Source organism: Mastomys coucha, unplaced genomic scaffold (assembly GCF_008632895.1).
Source record: "Mastomys coucha isolate ucsf_1 unplaced genomic scaffold, UCSF_Mcou_1 pScaffold23, whole genome shotgun sequence".
NCBI classification, from domain to species: Eukaryota; Metazoa; Chordata; class Mammalia; order Rodentia; family Muridae; genus Mastomys; species Mastomys coucha.
Genome location: NW_022196906.1, coordinates 97,225,275 through 97,246,680, shown reverse-complemented (window position 1 = coordinate 97,246,680; position 21,406 = coordinate 97,225,275). Strand labels below are relative to the sequence as shown.

Sequence of the window (21,406 nt, the reverse complement as noted above, 5' to 3'; positions counted from 1 at the left end):
GAGTTTGGGGCCAGTCTGCGATATCTGAGACCCTGTGACAGGAGATGGAAAAGCAAACTTGAGAAGCCAAGCATCGTGCCCAAGCAGAACTAAGAGGAACTTAGACCCACGTTTTCCATCTCCAACTCCTGTTTCTTCCCATAACCTGACACCCACCCATATTTCTCACATCAAAGCCCTTACAGTAGGAAGATTGCACAGCCCCTGAAGAAATCTAACTTTGGCAGCTCCAGCCAGTGAACTCCTCCAGCCTTTCTCCTGCAATGTGCCTCAGCTTGTTTTAGCACCTGGAGTTTGGTCATGCTGTCCCTACTCCCACCAAACAACAGGATAGAAACATTGACTTTGAAGTTAGACATTGGTGAGGCAATATTTGGGAAAGAATTATTGCAACCTGAAGGCATCGGGCCATTTCTTTTGAAAGATGATCAATGTTTAGCTTTTTTTTTTAGTAGTTGTTGGGTTTTTTTGTTTATTTGGTTGGTTGGTTGGTTGGTTTTTGTTTGTTTGTTTGTTTGTTTGGGGGTTTTTTTGGTTCACAAGCTCTGGTTGTACCATCCTTGTGTCTATATTTTTGGAAATCCTAGATTATTATAGAAACTGTGAAAAAGGATGGGAAAAGAAATCTGGCTCCCAGAGTAACATCCACTTAATTATTTCTTGGATTAAATTTGCCTCCCTCCAGCCCTCAGCAGAGGTCATGCCTGGCCCCGCTGCTGAATGAAGTCCTGTCCTTGTGAGGTGCTGAGGGGGCTTCTGGATGAAGGGAGATGTTTCCTGGCATTTCTGTCTCTCCACCTCATCCAGTTTACTAGTGAGACATAGGTAGTACCCAGGGTCAACCAGCTGACATTCAGCATGTGAAGTGCCCCTCTCTTCCTCCAGCTCAAATTTTCTCCTCATTTTCTTATTAGCAGGCCAATCATCAACAGACCTTAAAACCCACTGTAAGCTCAGCTCAAGCTTTCCTGACGTCTGAAGATGTCTTCTTCCCCAAGGAGCCTGGCTCACCCTTAAGCCATCTGTTCTAAAGGCCTTCCCACCACTGAGTGCTCACCTAGAGGAATGAGAGGAAAGCTGGCCTGCCTTGACTCATACTACACTACAGAGCTGGTGTTACTGGCACAAATGAAGGTCGATGATCTAGACCCTCATGGACATCATAAGTATGATGTCACCAGTAGGCCTGTCTGCAGCCAGGTTATTTTCCTTCTGCATAGTTGTCTTAATTAGGGTTTTACTGCTACAAAGAGGCACCATGACCAAGGCAACTCTTATAAAGGAATGTGAACCTCCCTCCTTTCCAGAGGGCTGTTGTCCACAGGCCCACAAGGACAAAGGAAGGAGAGTCGAAGGACATGGTGGGCTCATGGGTACAATGGAGATGACAGACTTCTAGAATCGGCTTCAGAGAGGCAGCTCAACTTTATTAAGGGTGAATCAAGGGATATTTAGGTTTGGGGGGGTAGGGGTTTCTGGGGTTTCTGTGCCATTGGCTGGAGTTTAGGGTATGAGGAGTATCTCATTTAAATGGAGAGGCATTCCAGAGTCTCAGGTGCTTCCTGGGCAGATTGTTATCTGGAGAAGGGAAGTCGAACCTGTAATTCAATGTGGCATTCCTCAGGTAGAGGGTGTGGGGGTTGGGCTCCCCAGATCAGGCAGAGAAGAGGCAACCCCTCTAAGAAAAGGGAGCCCCCCATCTTGCCCCAAGCTCAAGAGAGTTGTCCAGACATGAAGGACTGTGACCTTAAATAGCAGGATTCAACAAAGGAAAACATTTAATTGGGGCTGGCTTACAGTTTCAGAGGTTCAGTCCATTATCATTTAGCAGGAAGCATGGCAGCCTGCAGGTAGACAATGTGCTGGAGAAGGAGACAGCAGCTCTACATCTTGATCCACAGGTAGCCAGGAGGAGACTGGAATATGTTTCACACTGGACTTAGCTTGAGCATTTATGTTAGACCTCAAAGCCTGCCTCCACAGTAACACATCTCCTCCAACAAGGCCACACCTCCTAATAGTTACTCTCTATGGGCCAAGCATTCAAACACATGAGCCTGTGGGAGCCAAACCTATTCAGAGCAGCACAGTGGTCCTAGCTCTTCCACAGGCTCAGAGCCCTGCTTCCATGCCTGTGGCACCCCACTCACTAGTCCTTTACTGTACAGTATTTGGAAAGCACAGGTGACTTCTTCTCTCCTTTCCTTCCTTTTTAAAATTTTTTTCTATTTTTTTTTTAAATTTGTTCCTTCAGGAGAAGGTTAATGAGGTTCAGTGAAGAGAAAGGAAGTAATAATAGATATTTCACAAAGCGAGGTTTGCTGGCGCACACCTGTAATCCCAGCGCTGAGAGAGCTGACTCAGGAAGAGTATGAGTTTCAGGCCATAGCCATAACCTCTCTCAAAAGCAGAGCAAAGGTATTAAATAAGCTGAGCCCCAGAGTGAAGAAACATAGAAATGTACATTAAGAACTCATAAAACATCACCGAGTCCAGCGTTGTTGTAAACACACGAGCAGATAGAGATGTTTTTAAGCCATCCTCTTGTCGTTAGAGTTCATTATAATATGGACAGCTTTACATCACTGGTTTGATTTGCTGTTCAATAAATGCACCATAATAGAGTGAGACCAATGGTTTGACATTTGGGGGATTGCGCACATCTTGCAAAAGCCCCTTGCTTGGCCCTTAAGGCTTCCTAGGCTTACTGGACAATTTGTCACATGTGCAGGCTCTGAAACTCAGCAAAGTACATAAGTATTTATAGCAGAAAAACTCTGGAGCAAAAGGCCACACCTTAGAGATGTGTTTTCAAGTTCAGCACAAGCACCTATCCTAATGAAATCTGCCACTGAGTTTTCTGTTGCCATGACTACTCTGTTGCCGTGGCTACTCTGTTGCCATGCACGATAGCCCTGAGCGCCCTTTTCCTGCAACTGATGACATTTCAGACTATGGACTCAGCTATCAGAGGCACCATTTTCTTAAATTCTCTTTTGTTCTAAATACGTTTTCCTTTAAGAGATAAAGAACCTTTTAAACTGAATAATACAGTTTTGTGAGTGATTAATGTGCATGCAGCAGAAAACTTTAGTAAGAACAAAATTTTGGTTTATGAAAAATATAGTAGCTATATATATTTAAGTCTCAAAAGTATGCCTTCTTGGAGTATCAATACAGTAATCGAGAAATAGAAGCCTTAGGCTCATGTGTATGTATATGTGTGTGTGTGTGTGTGTGTGTGTGTGTGTGTGTGTGTGTGTGATTGTGTTGCATGGCAAGCTTCTAACACATTATACTCTTGGTTTTAACCAGTCCACTTGTGCAAATGGTTAGTAGTAATTCATCAATAGCATTTTTGGGCATGGTCAAATACAGTGTGCTTTGAGCCCTTCCGCCTTCTGCAAGGTGTCCTGAATGCAAGTGGAATGCAGCACAGCATCATCCTGAACTCTACCTGCAAGGGTTGTAACCATCTCCTCAACCCTGACGCACTTGGCTTCTCAGCTTCTTTCCTTTTTCTCCCTCATCTTGAAAAGCAGTGGCTTGGAGTTACTGGTTTAAACGTCACAGAGCACCTTCCTGGGGCAAGAAGCCCTGGGCTTTGGTTTGCTTCTTTACTATGAGGACTATGCAGGCCTACTGAGTTATAGTAGTGTCCTGGTGACCTTCCAGGATAGAAATCGGTACACAGCCAGCACTTTCTATGACCCTGAATCAGATATGCATGCATTCATTCAGCAAATACTCAAGTGGCTTTATAGGCAATGTATTAAGTCCTGGGGGTGTCCTTGTAAGTCCTTGTAACAGATTCTTAACCTCTGAGAAGATAGTTTTAAAAGTTATCTTTTTCCAAAGCAGAATTTCAAAGTCATCTATAAGAACTTACTATGGACCCTTAGCAAGAGGATAGGGCCAGTTAAAAAGAATTGCATGCTAAGCATGCTGACACACTTTAATCCAAGTGTTGGGGAGGCAGAGGTAGGAGGGTCTCTGATGAGTTCAAGGATACCCTGGTCTGCGCAGAATGCTCTAGGCCAGACAGAGTGATGTAGGAAGACCATATTAAGAAAAGGAAATTTTAAAGTTTTTAAAGCTTCCAACTGGTACATAATTGTTTTGTTATTGTTTGACTTCTGTTTTGTTTTATTTTTTTCTTTTTCCTTTGTCAGTAAACCATTGACTGTAGCAACACCAAGACCATCACAGCCTAAAATAAGAACAACTCATTTCTTTTATTTAAAATAAAAGTTCAGTTTTACTTGTTTACAGTGTATGTGTATGTACACATGTGCATGCATGCATATGTCTACATGTACATACACATGTGTGCCATGGTGTGTCTGAAGATCAGGCAACAACTATTGGTTGTCCTCTCCAGCTGCCTTGTGGGATCCAGGGGTCCATCTTGGGTTGTCAGGCCTGTGCAGAAACACCTCCACCTGCTGAGCTATCTCTCCAGCCCACAAAGGTTTATTTCTTACTCACAGTCCTGGTTCTGACTGCCTCTGAGGTGTGCTCACGAACTTGAAGCTCCTTCATCTCATGGTCCTACCCTCAACAATGCTTGACCTCCAAGGTGGTTACAGAAAAGGACAAGATTCCACGTTTGTTTCCTTCCTAGCCTTGAACTCCATGCACAAATATCTGCTCCACAATGTGGATCCGATGGCATGGCCCCCTCCAGATGCAGGACGACCAGGGATGTCCATAGCTTGTCACCTGCTTCCCAAGAGGGAAACATAGATCATGAGTAAAAACTTAACAATTTCTGTATTCTTCCTATTAATCATAAAACCCTAGCTAAAAGTAACTAAGAAATAAGACAGGCTGTCAGGTGTCAAATTTGACAGCCTGTGGCATGAAGAGAAATTAAGACCATGGACATGTCTGTCAGACACAGCAAGTTCTAATCTGGTTGCCATGGAGCTCCTAAGCACTGTGTCATTACAGTGGCTTCCTGTTACACAGTTCTGTAGCCATGGCCATCGTCATCGACATGTCTCCTCATGTGAGTACACATCCCAGAAATCCATGAATGAATGATCCAAAACACCTTAATTTCATATTTTGACAGACTTGTGGAGTTAATATTCCTTTCCTGCAGTAGAGAAGGAAATTGTGAGACATTTCACCTCTGCTGTACTAGAGTAGGACAAGTGGAAAATGGAGGATGAATGGAAATGGGGCCCCTATCTGAAATTATCTGTGTCACCTGGTGCATAATACAGGGACAGTGCTTATAGTGCAGGCTGTGGCAATGGGTCCTCCTGGAGTTGCCTGTCTAGTCAAGAAGACATAAATAGAAAAGCAGCAGCCTGCCATGCTGGAACTGTAAGCTAGCTCGACTGCTAACCTCCTTTTAGGTTTCGCTGATGTTAGCTCTGATCTATCCTTTTCTTGAAACCATCCATGAGGAAGTCTTGCATCATAGCAACTGTTGGTGGTTCCTGTAGCAAGCTGGAAAGTCGAGAGCTGAGAGCATTGCAGGAAGAGGGAGAGGCATAGACAGTGACAGGGGCATGGAGTCCTGCCGTCTAGAGAACCATGTAGATGGATGGAAGACCTCTCTGACCTCTAACTGTTCATCTGAAAGATGGGGGCTTAGGCAAGATCTCTGAATCAATGACTTAGGCAAGATCACTGAACCTCAGTGAACAAAGTACAGCTTTGCCTAAGAAATACAGTTCTGTGGTAGCTCATTCCCCCCCACCAAAAAAAAAGTCACCTAAAAGTTGACCCTCCTACCTCACCATGCTTCCCTGGACCCATTTATAAAGGACTATCATTTATTCACTTGCAGTAATCAGGGAAAGAACCAGTAGAATGAATATCTATTAAAGGGATTATCAGATTGGCTAGACAGGGCTCTCTGGGTACTCGGTAGCTGGATGAATTGAAAGGAGGTTGTGAACCTGGTAGCCCCTCATCCACAGGGCTGGATGCCTCAGTAACCCAATCTGATGCCAAAGGCCTTCAAGAACCCCTGGTCTTCGGTCCAGGCTGGAAGCTGAAGCAGCTAGGCTCTGGTGTGTAGTACCAGTGGCGGGCAGCTCAGCAGCAAGACAGATCGCTTAGGTGACCTCACTACTAAGATGTGAAGGCCAGCCAGCAAAAAAAGCATTTCCTCTCAGGCCTCCTTATATCTGGGCCACCCCGAGAAGCTGCTGCCTGCATTTAGGGTAAATCTTTGCACTTCAATTCACCTGACCAAGAAAACACCCCGAGGGGATGCCTAAAGGCTTTGGTGCCCCGGGGATGAGTCTCCTATCATCATACCACCAGTGAAAAGATCACCAAGTAGCCTGCAAAGAGGTTCCTTCTGCCAAAACAGGTTCTGTGCAAGAAAATAAAAACATTGGCCTGGGTGTCATGAGATCTACACGTCGGGGTTGTATGAAAAATAAATAAATAATCAGAAACGAAGGGTAAGTAAAGGAAGCACGAGTGTTCTCCAGTTAGCTCCCCCATTCTGTACTGCTTAGAAAACTCCTTACCTTCCCAAATGCAGCCAGAGTCACGCAGAAAACTGCTGCTTAGAAAACTCCTTACCTTCTCAAATGCAGCCAGAGTCACGCAGAAAACCAGAGACAGGCTTTGTGAAGGTCACTCTGGCTGTAGGAGAAGTCCTCCGTGCCACTCATGAAGCTCCTCTTTCGTCGTTGTTGACTAAGTCACCACTGGTTGGCTGTTAGTCATCCTCAGAAATCCGCTCTCCCTGTCTGCTGCATCCTGCTCAGGTGCAGTCATTATGCATTTTGAAGAATTTTTTTTTTTTGAAAAGACAGTAAATAGGTCTGATCTCACAGAGCTTCTGGTAAGTTCTACAGAGTGTGGGAAGTAACCAACCCATGGAAATGTGAACGACTAAATTATAAAAGTGACTGCGGCATGAATGGGAGACAGCGTGCATGTCTGTGAGGGAAAATGTGTCATTTTCCTGTAAAGGGACACATAAAGGATATTTGATGAATATGTGCAGGTTAAAGGACTGTCCAGGAATAGACGGTACCTGTGATGATGGGGGTGGGAGGGTGGGTACACAGACCTATCAGTGGCTGTGACTGTGACTTAGTCACAGCAAAAAACATCCGTTGAGCAACTGTAGCCAAGGATAGACCCGTCCTCTTGTAATGTAGGTTTTTAAAAGGTTCCTGGTGAATATGCTGCTTGAGTAACTCCAGCAAGGGACCTAAATAGACACAGTTCCTGTGGCTAGCCTGAGGACTGGCTGTTATACATGAAGAAGCTGAAACTAACAAACCCAGCCAAGATTCCAACCACGTCAACATAAGCTACTTGACTCTGCATTGAGAGCATGGGGATTTTCTTGTTAAGGAGGCATTCTCAAATAAGCAGCCTCCGGATAAATGGTTATTGGGTAAACTCCAACCATGGACGAGATCTCACCAAAAAGTTACCTGATGAACAAGGACGCAAGCTGAGATGTGCTCGAGGCAGCCAACTAGAGGCTTGACTGACCGAGGACAGATTGACGGACTGATTACCTTGTTACAAAAACAAACCAAAACCAAAACCCTTCAGATATTGGAGTTAATTACCAGGTGCTAAACATGAGCTAGTTCATATTCTTACAATCCATTAGGTGTCTAGTAAGCTGCCCTGTGACCGAATGGCATTCTCTTGTTTTGTTGTGGCTTTTGTAGGCTAGGAAGTCAGGGTACATGGAGAGTGGTTTGCCGTGTCTGAGGCACCTGATTCCTCAGCTGGGACCTGGAGGCTGCTGAAGAACTCCGACCATTCAGTCGGCCCTCGTGTGGCTTATGTTGCTATGACTGGGACCCCAGCTGGGCTGGCCAGCCTTCACCATTTCACATATGGTGGCTAGTCCCATTCTAGAAAGAGACTGCCTGTCATGTTAGGGGGAGAGGCTAAATAAAAGATAGAAATGAGAAGATTTTTTAAAAAGATGATCTAAACTGACCAGCCCGATTTGAAGGAAGGAAAGTCTTAAATCAAGGAATAGTGAGTGAGGTGGCACCCACCTTTAATCCCACTGCTTGAGAGACATGCAGGAAGATCTCTGAGTTTGAAGCCAGCCTGGTCTACATAGCAAGTTCCAGAACAGTCAAGAGATACATAAAGATAGACAGAGAGGTCATATCTCAAAAATAAAAATTTCAGCAATGAAATTGACACGTGTGAGAGTAAAACCTTTTTTTATATTTTTTATTAAATTAGTTTTTTTTACACTCCATATTCCATTCCTTGCCCCCCCCATTCACCCTCCAACTGCTCCACATCCCACACCTCCTCCCCACTCCACCCCTGTCTCCACATGGCTGTCCTCACCCCCCAGCCCACCTGACCTCTTGACTCCCTGGGGCTTCCAGTCTCTTGAGGGTTAGATACCTCATCTCTGAATGAACACAGACCCAGAAGTCCTCTACTATATGTGTATTGGGGGGTTCTCATATCAGCTGATGTATGCTTCCTGTTTGGGTGATCCAGCGTTTGAGAGATTTTGGGGGTCCAGATTAATTGAGACTGCTGGTCCTCCTACAGGATCACCCTTCTCCTCAGCTTCTTTCAGCCTTCCCTAATTCAACAACAGGGATCAGCTGTTTCTTTATTCATTAGTATGACACTGTCTGGCCTGTGGGGTTGATATAAAGTAAGCCTATAGCCTACTGTAGAATCATGACATTGAAAAATTGGGGTAATTGAAATTTTCAGTCTTTTAAATTCCTTGCATCATTCACAAAGATGGGAAATGTCAATTTTCTTACACAAGGAAATGCTGCCACAGAGGTAACAAAATTACAAGGGAACCCACAAAAATGATAGAAATGAGCTTCATGAATTCCAAACTAGTAAAATCTATTCATCAGGATAAGAATAGTAGAATTCTCAGAGTGCACAGGAACAGAAGGGTGAAAATGGGGCAGAGAGAAAGTTGGATAAATAGGACAAGGTAGAAATAAATTATGCCAAGTATAAAACAGTGCAATAAATGTAAATGAACCAAACTAACAATTAAGTGACCTGCTACTCAAATTATGAAAGCTTACCTTAGAGCAAAGAAACCAGAAAAGGATGAGAGGCAGAAGTTCCCAGTCTTACTGATGACCGCAGTTGTAGTATTTGTAGTCAGGAGGGAGGAACGATTGAACATAATATCTACAAAGGACACCATGTTTGTATCTGTCACGTCTGATGTCAGAATGCCTACAAGAGATACAACATACACTTCTTACTTGTCTCTAGAGTAAAGGCCACTGGAAGTCATTATTGCTAACTCTTTTGAGGCTGTGTCTCTTAATATTCATGACCTGGGGTTTCTGCACAGTTCCTGTGTTATGCAACCCGACCTGTTTTACAACCCAGGATGTCACACTCTGGTGAGGAATGAAGTGGTCCTGGGGTTACTGAAGGATTGACTGTAGACTCATAAACCATCCCATCCCAGAGTTGCAGGAGATGAGGCAGCAGCATGAAGAATTTATCAAAGAGATTCATCTCCATTGCTGTGGACAGATTACATTCTCATTCTGTCACCGAGAGTTTATAGCCAGCCTCTGAGTTGTCGCAAATGTATTATTAATAATCTTTAGGAAAAAGGGGCATCGTTGCAGGATTTCGGAATATTGCTTGAACAGTGGAGCCCGGGTTCATAATAACAGTGTTTCTGGCAACTTGATTTTGAAACAAAATCTGAAGAAGTATCTTGCCTCTCCTTCCCATTCCTTGGCTCCGCATGTCCCTTGTTTGATAATATATTAATGCTTGTGTTGACAAACCAGGCTGGAGATAAAAACCTTGATCTGCCTCTGCCCTCCTCCTCTTTGAGAGCCATTATTGAATAAAGAGCCGTCTGACATGAGATAGACTTTAGTAATGGGATTGGTTTGTTGATCTAAACTGGGGCAGTCAGTGCTGGGAAGCTGTAAATTGGGCAAAATGTGATTGGTGAGATAAGTAGAGAGACTTTGTCTGCAGGCGGTGCCCTGTGTACTGGGCACCCAGTACTGAGCAGCACCCCTCTTGTCTAAATCAGTGGTCCCAGCACCCTGTACCAGAACCCCAACATGAAGGAGGATCCAGTAAAGAAGGAACACTCTCTCTGAGGAGCTTTCATACCTTCCTAGGGACCTGTTGGGGAGTGCGATGGGTAGAGCAGGAGGGGTGGGGGATCACAAGCCTCATAGTCCCAGAGGGAAATCCACTCACATCTGCTGTATACCAAACATTTGTATCCCCCTCCCAACTCACTTGAGAACATTTTTTAAAAAAAATTTTTAATTAAGATTTTATTTTTATTTTATGTACATTGCTGATCTGCCTACATGTATGTCTGTGTGAAGGTCTTAGAGGCCCTGAAACTAGAGTTGCAGGCAGTTGTAAGCTGCCCTCTGGGTGCTGGGAATTGAACCCGGGTCCTCTGGAAGAGCAGCCAGTGCTTTTAACCAGTGAGCCACCTCTCCAGCCCCTCACCTAGTAAAATCTTAACCCCTGAGGGGATGTGATGAGGAAGAGGGCCTTTGGAAGGTGAGTAAACTGTGAGCTTGGAGCTGTTGTTGTTGTACTGGGCTTAGGGCCAGTTGAGTTGAAGAGCCCAAAAAGCTTCTTCAGCCCCTCCCACCGTGATGATACAGCAAGAAGGCTGTGTCTGCAGTTGCTAGAGTTATCTGAGAATTAAACTCCCTTTTCATGCTTTCCAGACCTTCTTAGGACTCCTGGATCTAATAAACTGTACAAGCAATGTTAGCAACAGGAGCCTGCTGGAGGCCCTATGCTGCAGAAGACCGTGCATCTTCTATTCCTGATGCTACAGTCTCCTAGCTAGGCGACCTTGGATTCCCACTCTTCATTATGAAGTGGGAGGAAGCACACAACTGGGATGCTAGTGAGGCAGTGAGTGTGAAGGTCTGCACAGCAGGATGTAGGGTGCCAGGCAGCAGGATGTAGGGTGCCCGGCGGGCGCCCACACTGACTGTTCTCTCACCCCACGACCTCTGAATCCCCCATTCTGTTGAGGAATATGAGGGATTGCAGCAGGTGTGCAATAATTTGGAGTCAACCTCTTCGCAGTGCTGGGGTTTGTTATTGTGCAGAGACCCCCTGCTAGTAACAGGGCAGGGCCTCGTTGTGGGTGGGAGACCTTGTTGCTTCAGAAATTATCCAGAGAGAAAAAATTTCTCCTTAGAGTTGCTGTGAAGGGGCACCTGCTGACCTCTGCTTCCATGTGTCTTGGGAGACATTAGAAGAGTCCAAGTGTGAGACTTGGGAGAAGGAAATCTTGCCCTTGGTGCTCTTGTTGTGATATGAAGGTAATTGATATTTGCAGCATGGTAGGCTTGTTTACCCTGGAGGAAGCAGACAGTGGTAGGTCCTACTGCTTTATTTCTTGGCTGTCTTTTGTTTAGCTTCTCCCTCATTTATTTTGTCGTTTAAAGTAAGCAAAATAATGGCTTTCTTATGACATTTCATGTCACTCGACATACATGTCATTTGACCTCTGTCCTTTATCACAGCTTTTTCATACGGGATAGCAAACCCACTCACATTTCCCAGTCTCCCTTGATACCTGCCTGCCACTTACCGCATCCCTGCGACTGAGCCGGGGTTCTCACAAGTCAGTGCTGTGATGACGTTGAACTCTGACAGGGCTGTTCGCATTCTATACTCGGGGGCTTCTGCAGCCTGGGAATGAGATGGCCATTCTTGCTTTCTGTAAACTGTACTTAAGATGCTATGAAATCCCTCTGACAGAGTTCTAGAAGAATCACTCCCTTATAAAATACATGAGGAGACACCAGGAGAAGCTGCTGAGAAGTGACAAGTCCTGACATCCTGGATTCACCACCCTCCTTAGATTAGAAAGAACAGGTTCAGACCTTTATTTTAGCTGGAGGTAGCACCATTCCCCCTGTGCACGTGAGGAAGCAGAGGCCCCGCGAGGTTACATCATATACTTGGATTTAAGTTGGCTGCAAGTTACAGTAGAATTGGCCTTCACCCCTGGCCTCCTGACATCAAGCTCAAGATTCCTTCAGCTATCCAACATCAGCACTTCTGGGGACTAGAGTACGAAAAGGAACATGTTGCAGAGTCTTACAAGGAAAGAGCAGCCTTGAGTCCTGATGTAGGACATGGCAACCACACAGAAAGACACTGGTATAAGGAAAAATCGCCAGCACCCAGAGAGTAGGTGTGATCTTTGCAAACAATACAAGCCTCAGAGGAATGGGCTGACAAGAACTGAGTCCTGCCAAGCGGTAGCGGCACGTGCCTTTAATCCCAGCACTTGGGATGCAGAGACAGGTGGATTTCTGAGTTTGAGGCCAGCCTGGTCTACAGAGTGAGTTCCAGGACAGCCATGTTTATACAGAGAAACCCTGTCTCGAAAAAAAACAAAAAAGAAGAACTGAGTCGTGTAAATGGTCCAGAAGACAAGGAGGCTGGAGCTCCTAAGTTCTACTGAACACATGGGTTCCCACATAAGGCCATATGGCTCCTTGGACAGAGTCTAGGAGAGAACCTACTGAGCCTAGACTCAGGAAGACCTAGAACTGATTTCATGGACATGACAGCTAAGTGAGGCTCCTGCCAGGCAGGACAGCACAGCAGCGTATCCACATGTATACACTTTGAACCTGCTGTTGGGTGTGTGTGCCTTGTACCTAGTCCAGTTTGCAAACCTGCATTCATTGTGGCTTAACCTACCTGCAACGTTTTAGCTCTTGCTTATTTTTTTTTTTTTTTTAGTAAGAATATGAAGCTCCTACTGCATGCTCAACATTATTCCTTCTAGTGACTAAGGTCAGTGAGAGCTCTGGAGCTTGTAAACTATCAGGGAAATAACAATAATAATAATAATAATAATAATAATAATAATAATAATAATAATAATAAACAGCTAGGAGAACCCCACTACAGAGAGAAGTGATAAAATTATCTCATAGCAGGTGGCTGGTTATGCTTGGTTGTGTGATCAAGAAAGGCATCCCAAAGCACATAGTTTCAAGCTGTAATATGAATGACAGAAAGCAGCTTTCCCTGCCAAAGATGAAGAAAGGACATTCCAAGTAAAAGGACACCAAGAAAAGGCCCCAGGGGGGACATGCTTGAGTTTGCCCGAGAAGAGAGAGAGTGGGTGTAGCTGAAACACAGTGAGGCAATCTGGGACCACTGAGAATGCAAGATGTGGACAAGAGGGGGCCATTTGGGCTTTAAATACAGATAATGAGAAGATATGGTGGTTAGATTTCCTTGCCAACTGGATTTGGTTGAAAAGACCTAGGACACTGGCAGAACACACCTCTGGATATGTCTATGAAGATGTTAACTAAGGGAGGAAGACGTAGGACACACCTATATCCTTGTAGGAATCTTTACAAACAGACCACCATAAAATCACACCTCTCTGGATACTGCACAGATTAAAGTCTGTAACAGACATGGCCACCATTTAATTTCTCAGTTGCTTATGTTCTGCTTACAGCATGAAAAGTTCACACCATTTTCCTGATGCCTCACTCAGAGGGAAGCAGGGCATCTGGCACTCTGTGCCTGAGCAACAGTGACTGTTCCCGTGGCGTCCTCATTGCAGGCTGACAGTCCAGGCATGAGAGATGCAGGAAGTTTAGAAAGCTCTCCAGAGTGGGGGCTATGATTCCCACAAACACTCCAGGCATCCTGGCTGTGTCTCCTGACCACCGTGAGGCAAGCCATCCTCCTCCGTCACACTCTTCCCGCCATGATGGACTGAAGCCTTCAAGAACTGGGAGGCAAAGTGAATTCTTCTTTCTTTGGTTCTTTGTGTGAGACCTTTGATCACAGCTACAGAAAGTCTGACTCCTGTTGTAGTTACTAGAGAATTATAAACAGAAGAGAAATAAAATTCCAAAGATATAACTAGCTGCTTTGTAAAACAATTATATTGATTATAGAGGTTGAGAATGATTGTGGCATTACCAGTTAGGAGGGGGTTAGAGTAGTTACAGTAGTCAGGCACAGCAACTTGGACCAGGGTGGTAGTTATGGAGATGATACAGAGGGTCAAGAAACATTGTGACTAATTCATTTCTGGCTTGGGTGTCAACCCTCATGGTCATCAGGATAAAGGGGCCAGGAAGGTTTTAAGTCTAAAGTTCCCCATTAGTTACTCATGGTGCTTGTCCCTAATTGAATTTATAATCAAAGGAATGAGTAAACATTTGGAGAGCTCAGTGTGGCTGGCTATAATAGTGTCTGTGATCCTAAGGAAGTTAGAACAAAGGGGTAGTGAGAAATCATAAGGAAAAATAGAGGTATCTCTCTCTCTTCCTTTCTCTTTCTTTCTCTCTCCTCTATCTCTCTTCTCTCTCTCCTCTCTCTTCTCTCTTCTCTCTTCTCTCTCTCTCTCTCTCTCTCTCTCTCTCTCTCTCTTTCTCTCCTCTCTCTCTCTCTCTCCCCCCCCTCCCCTCTCTCTCTCTCTCTGGCTATGGGAACTGTTTCATTTGCTTATTTATTCATCAAATTGGTACTAGCTTCTGGATCTCTATGGACATTGTTCCTGTCTCTAACAGATGCAGCGGCCCTTTAATAAGGCCTTTCTGAGTGGCCTGCACAGGAATAATCCAGATCATTTTCCTACTGTGTTCCAGAAACCATGATAGGCACCTCCCCTCTTTGCACATCCACTCCTGAAACTTGCTAGTATCGAGTGGCAGAAACTATTCCTGACTTCTGGGCATGTGTAGGTACTCTATTCTTCCCTTTCTAGAGATCCAGGCTGCATTAACTAATCGCTGAATATTGTCATTTTAAGAAACCGTTAATTCCAATAAATGCTGTTAGAGGATGGAAGCTCAAACATTTTTAGTGAAGACACAAATCAAGGCACCACAGCAGCTTTCTTCAAGTGTCCTTCCAGAACCTTCTCTGCATCGTAGCAGGTTTCCTATGGTGTCACAACACCTGCTCCAGGCATTCACGTGCTCTTCCAGCCTAGGCGGATACCTTAGACCAGCTCAGTGCAGAGCCAGTGTGAAGAAACTTGACTCTATGGCTCAGATGCTGGAGTATCTGTGTTGTGTTCTAGCCCTGCCTCAGGCCCTACGCTGGTCATACATGGCCTTAGAGTTTTCCATATCAGAGGCCAAGTTCTACAAATAGATGTCCCCATCATATTAGGTAATTCTTGCCTCTCATATCTGAGTAACTAAAAAAATCTTCTTCACTACTCAAGACCCCATCCAGGTTACTCCCCAGCCTTTATTCAATATAGCCTCACATCATCATTGTGGAATTCTACTGCTGTTACCTTATGAGCTAAATGAGCAAGTGTTATATCTATGGGCCTAATCCCTCCCCTGCCCCATGTTTTTTTTTTTTTCCTCAAATGTCTAAAAATATTCACTTTTAATCTCAGACTTAATACAGTCTCCGTGGGCTCGGTGGAGCTCAGTTTCAGCATATTGCATCTGTTCTATATGCTGTCATGTTTTATTTAAGGGAAACTGTTATAAAGTGGGGTGTGCACAAGCTTCGCGATTACCATGGAGGCTGCCCTCCAGGCAGATTCTTCTTCCTGAACCACATCCTTCTCATGATCTCCTCCCACTTTCATTTACAGAGCATCTGTGTACCAAGCATCACCATAGTAACAAAAAGATTGTTCAGACAAAAATGGGAGACAGCACTGAGCTTGCAGCTTCACTGGTGAGCCCACCAATCAAGACACAGAATGTGAAGGAAGCAAGAAGCCCTGTCCATAGTTTTTCAGATGTCTGAACTGATGAAAGTAGTTATAGTATACTCATATATATAGATGCCTGACTGAGAAGTCAATCTGTCTGGTACTTAGTAAGCCCCCCACTGTGTGCCAGATCCTACTGGGTGCCAAGAACGCAGACAGAAGATACAGTTGCCGCCTTCAAAGAATTTGCGTTCTAGGATATGTACCCTTTTTGTGCAGAAAAGGTTATTCTGAAAAGAAAAAAGAGTGACAAATTTTTCAAATAGAATCCTCTTCTATCTGACGCCTTTTTTGAGAGAATGTACCCTCAGGTTTTGAGAATAATGTGAAGTTTCTTTCTGAATACCATGCCATGGGATAAAAATGGTAGACTCCCTTTGAAATAAGCAGGGTTCAGGGGGTAGAAAGTTCTCTGCTGGTGGAGGGTACAAGCAATGGTTTGTAACAAATTGTACACCAGTTGCTTTGTCCACCTGGGAAGATTCTGACCTTCTGGGGTCGCCCAACTGAAGGAGCGAGCATAGGAGTTACAAGACCTGGGCAGTCCGTGTGATGAAGCTGGGTGTGCTCAAGGCTTCTGGGAAGAAATCACCAAGAAACTGCCATGGTAAATTAAAGGGAAGGAATCACGAGTGATGAGTAGGAAACTCACTCCTTCCATTTTGTCCACTAAGCAAGTAAGGAGGAAGGAGCTTTCCTGCCATAGGATACAAAGTTACTGCTTAAATATGCGCCTGTGGCTAGCTCTGCCTGCGGGGAGCTCCTCATTGTTATCCTATGCTAATTACAGCAAGAGCAGGGTGAGTAGCTCCAGGACTTGGAGAATTGGACTTGTAAGTTTCACAACAAAATTGATTCTCCCTGTCTGTAAGCGCCGCCTTCTTGCTCCTTGACCACTGTATGGGCAAAAGGAAGCATTTGGAAGTAAGGACCGGTGAGTCTGATGGTGCTAGAGTCTAAAGGGTTGGATTGGTTTTTAATTTGTCATTCCTCCCAGCCCCAGGAAGAATGAGCTTTTAAATATTCAATTGGTCCAGAATTCTTAATAGAAGAATGAAAATAAAATCAATACCACCCACACCAGGAATTAAGCCTTCAGACAGCACTGAGCATAGTTGGAGGGAAGTCAATCTGTCCTGCTGTCTGTCTCTAGACCACACAGCACCTGCCAGAATGTTTGTGACGAGAGATCTGCTGCAGAAGGCATATCCAATTTATTCTTTTCTTCGTCTCCTCTCTCAGGCCTAAAACAGACTATTTTGCAGCCATCATTTGTTCTATCCACAGGATGGTTCATTTCTCTTTCTACAGAGAGGGTAATGAGTGCGTATCTCATAGGAGCATCATGGATCTGAAGTGAGAATTTCCAGGGGTTGGATATTCCTCTTTGGCAAAGCAGAGAACAGCCTTCCCTCCATAGGCTGGCTTTGGTGCTGTCTCCCAGGTTGGTCTGCATTCCCTCGGCCATCCACACTCTCTCGCCTACATTGCCCATGAGCAGAGACTACCTTTGTAGCAGCTTGTCTGGTTAGGCGTTCATTCTACAGACTTGGAACTGTGATTTCCCCCAGCAGGAAGCAAGCTAGCTTAGGACTGAACTTTTGTCCACAATGACCCTACCATTTTGTGGCAGAGATAACACCATTCCTCCTATAGCATGCCATTATATCCTGTTCCTTTCAGAGATAAACTCATCACAAAAAAAGGAAGTGGTGACCTTCTAAGGGCCTCTCCTCGTCTCTTTGAATCATCTGTGTGACATAGGTCTAGGCTGGCGGTAAAAGATGAGATGCTAGGTTTGCCAAGGGGCTACTACAGACAGAGTCAGACCAGATGGTCATCCCCAAAGCAAGCAGAGAGGAAGTTACCATTGTTGAGGGTGGGTAAGGTGATTAGATAGGATATGTGTGATTAAGTGCAAGATGTGCCAATCAGAAACATCAGGGCAGGAAACAGAAATCAGTCTAGGTATTTGGAGTGGAAATGGATTGCATGTAAGGCAGTAGATGCTTCCAAAGCCGTCGGACATAGCAGGGCAGTAAGAGCACAGGGCTATGGAGGGTCCGGGGACATATCTTTGCAGTAACTCTCCAGAGGCCACAAGTGCTTTCTCCTAAGACCCACCACAGCTAGCAGCACAGCCAGCTGTCTATGCACCAGCAACAGTAACCAAGATGCTGCAGTGTGAGCTCATTCTCCATCCACATCTTCATACCCTGCTCTGCCAGCCACAGTGGAGACAGGGCAGTGGCCTCTCACCCCCCTTCCAGAGCCCCCACAGCCTGAATGTACATGACTACCTGAGAAACGGAACCCTAAGCTTTCTAGCTGCTCCATCTAGAAGGAACTGAGATTGAGGCTGGAGAAACCCAGTCTTCGTTATTTACCACAGCTGGAAAGGAAGTGGCCTGTGCCGGCCACAGTCTGTGTGGCGCTGGATAATCAGGCATTCGGCAGCATCCCCCTGCTTTCCAAGCTTCTTTTTCTTTGAGGCTGTGTTTACCAGTTAGTCTGTAATGGCACCAAAAGACCACACTGAAGGAGCAGCTTTCCGGCCTGGATCTCAGAGCTGACCGTCAGCTAACACTGCTGCCAAAGTTGGAGCACAAGCTATGAACAGGTTGCCCTTGGGATAGTCAAGTTTACTTGGGAGTGTCCAAAGTAATGACAAAGTAAGACCCAAAGAAATCTTTTTCTTTTTCTTACTAGTTTATAACTGGTGGGATTGTACTCCCCAACATGGTATCCATTAGCTATATACAATTATTTAAATTATATTAGATTACAAAACTTTTAAGTAAAATTTAAATTGCCCTATGGCACCTGACTGTCTCATGGCCCACTATTTTGGGCAGTGCTTATATAATAATTTCTGTCACTGCTATAAATTTTACTGGTTAAAATTATCTTAGTGACTAGATATGTAAACAGGACCCAGAATTTTGCTGCATACAGGAAATGCAGCTCGGTGACAAAGACAGACACTACCTCAGAGTAAAAGGTTGGAAAACAATTTTCCAAGCAAATGGTTCCAAGAAACAAGCTGGAGTAGCCATTTTAATATCAAATAAAAATCGACTTTCAACCAAAAGTTATCAAAAAAGATAAGGAAGGATACTTTATACTGGTCAAAGGAAAAAAAATCTACCAAGATGAACTCTCAGTTCTAAACATCTATGCTCCAAATGCAAGGGCACCCACATTCATAAAAGAAATTTTACTAAAGCTCAAAGCATACATTACACCCCATACAATAGTAGTGGGAGACTGCAACGCCCCACTCTCAGGAATTGGCAGATCATGGAAACAGAAACTAAACAGACACAATGAAGCTAACAGAAGTTATGAACCAAATGGATCTAACAGATATTTATAGAACATTTCATCCTAAAGCAAAAGAATACACCTCTTCTCATCACCTCATGGTACATTCTCCAAAATTGACCATATAATCGGTCACAAAACAGGCCTCAACAGATAAAAGAAGATTGAAATAATCCCATGCACACTATCAGATCACCATGGACTAAGACTGGTCTTAAATACCAACAGAAAGCACACATATACATACACATGAAAGCTGAACAACACTCTACTCAATGATAACTTGGTCAAGGAAGAAATAAAGAAAAAAATAAAGGCTTTTTAGAATTTAATGAAAATGAAGACACACTATACCAAAACTTATGGGACACAATGAAAGCAGTGGTAGGAGGAAAACTCACAGCTCTAAGTGCCTCCAAAAAGAAACTGGAGAGAGCTTACACTAGCAGCTTGACAGCACACCTGAAAGCTCTAGAACAAAAAGAAGGAAATACACCCAAGAGGAGTAGACAGCAGGAAATAATCAAACTCAAGGCTGAAATCAACTACATAGAAACAAAAAAGAACTATACAAAGAATCAACAAAAGCAGGAGCTGGTTCTTTGAGAAAATCAACAAGATAGATAAACCCTTAGCCAGACTAACCAGAGGGCACAGAGACAGTATCCTAATTAACAAAATCAGAAATAAAAAAGGGATACATAACAAAATATATCTTAAAATATTCTGCTTGTTGATTATTAACAGTTGAAAATATTAAAATCATGTTCTACCAAAAAAATTATCTTAATGGGTTTTTTTTTTTCTGATTCCTTGATAAAACACCCCAATTTAAGGAGGAAAGAGTTTGTTCTAGCTCATAGTTCATCACATAGTCCATTATAGGACAGCCGGAACCTGAAGCAGCTAGTCACATTACATCCAGAGGCAAGAGTAGAAAACAGTGAATTAGTGTGTGCTAGTGCTCGCTCGCTTTACCTGGCAAAGACAGCGATGCCACCCACAGTGGAATGGTCTTCTCACTGCTGTTAACATAATCAAGGTAATCCCTATGGATAGCCTCCCAAGCTATCCCTCCCTGTCAGTACCTCACGGAAACCGCTTCCCAGATACTTCTCAGTTGTGTCAAGCTGATATTTGAAACTAACCCCCACAGACACAAACACAACGTCTTTATCCATGAAGAGAAGTTGCAGGGATCCTCCTGACTGGACAGCCTTGGTAAGTTTTCTGAACTGTTAATAGCATAAGATCCCAATCCTCTTGCAGTTTGTCCCTGTTGTCGACTTTTCTAAGACTCCCAAAGTTGTCCTTTGAGTGTGACAGGGTACACCAAGAGTGAGTCAGTGGCTTTTTTAACATCATCTGATGACTTTTAATCAAATACTTAGTCTACCTAAGGGAGCCGATTAGCACAAAGCTGCTGAGAATCATTGCAGCCAGACAGAGGCGGGCAGGAGCCTTTGATGACATGTTCATTTTAAAATTCACTCTTCCCAGACAGCTTTCTGCTCCTGCCTCTGACATTCATCTGTCTTTGATATCCCACCTTGAAGCTATAGAATATTTCATGTTTAAAAACTTTTCCTGATGATTATGTCCTTGGTATGCCCTTGATGGCTTATCAGCGCTAATAGAAGTGTACTGCCCTATAAGGTAGGCACTGGGCACATGCAATTATCTAATTAGAACTACAAAAATTTTAAGGTAGAGAGCTTGAGGTCAGCCTGAGACCTCATAGAGTGAGACCTTATCTCAAACAAATAAACAGAAATTGTCCTTGAACTCCCAACTGTGGCTGACAGACAGCATGCCCAGGGTTGGGGGTGGTGGCAGTGACCTCCACTATCTGCCACTCACACAGCACTGGTGGATGAGACTCAGGTGTTAGTCATTGGCTGAGACTCCAGTGCAAGGATTCAGAGTCCAGGCTACAAGAACCTCTGTGACACAGTGTTCTCGCATTGACGTCACACCTTTCTCTTCCATCTCTGTCTGCCATTCTTGGCAAGCAGAGGTTCAGCAAGGAGTATCTCAGATGTAGGCTGCCCAGTAAGGATCTGGGGTAGGGAGGCATCTATCTGACGGGAGCTCCTGAAGAGAGCCTGGAAATGGACGATCTGTGCTGCTTTCCCTCCTGATTTTATTAGGGCGGATGACTGGGAACCTGCACACTGGATCACCGAGCTCGTCGTAGAAACACATTCCCAGGCTAGAATTAACACTGTGTGTGTCTGTGAGACAGGGTCTGGCCATGGAGCGCAGACAGGCCTTGAACTCTTGGTCCTCCTGCATCTGCTTCCTAAATGCTAGGATTATAGGCATGTCCTACCATGCCACACTTAAGATTTAGTGCTGAGGTTTGGGCTTCAGATGGAA

General features: G+C 44.4%; 1 protein-coding gene across 10 annotated transcripts in view; it reads left to right on the top strand.

The window, feature by feature from the left end:
* Positions 1-21,406, top strand: part of Tmem108 (transmembrane protein 108) — a 290,470-nt gene that overhangs the window by 173,834 nt on the left and 95,230 nt on the right. The window contains exon 1 of one of the 10 annotated variants that reach the window (XM_031344792.1): positions 4,854-5,011. The exons of the other annotated variants lie outside the window; for them this stretch is intronic. Within the exon in view, the coding sequence (XP_031200652.1) occupies positions 4,924-5,011 (88 nt within the window). The 5' untranslated portion in view covers positions 4,854-4,923. Of the gene's footprint in view, positions 1-4,853; positions 5,012-21,406 lie in introns of those variants that run through there. 10 annotated transcript variants of the gene reach the window in all.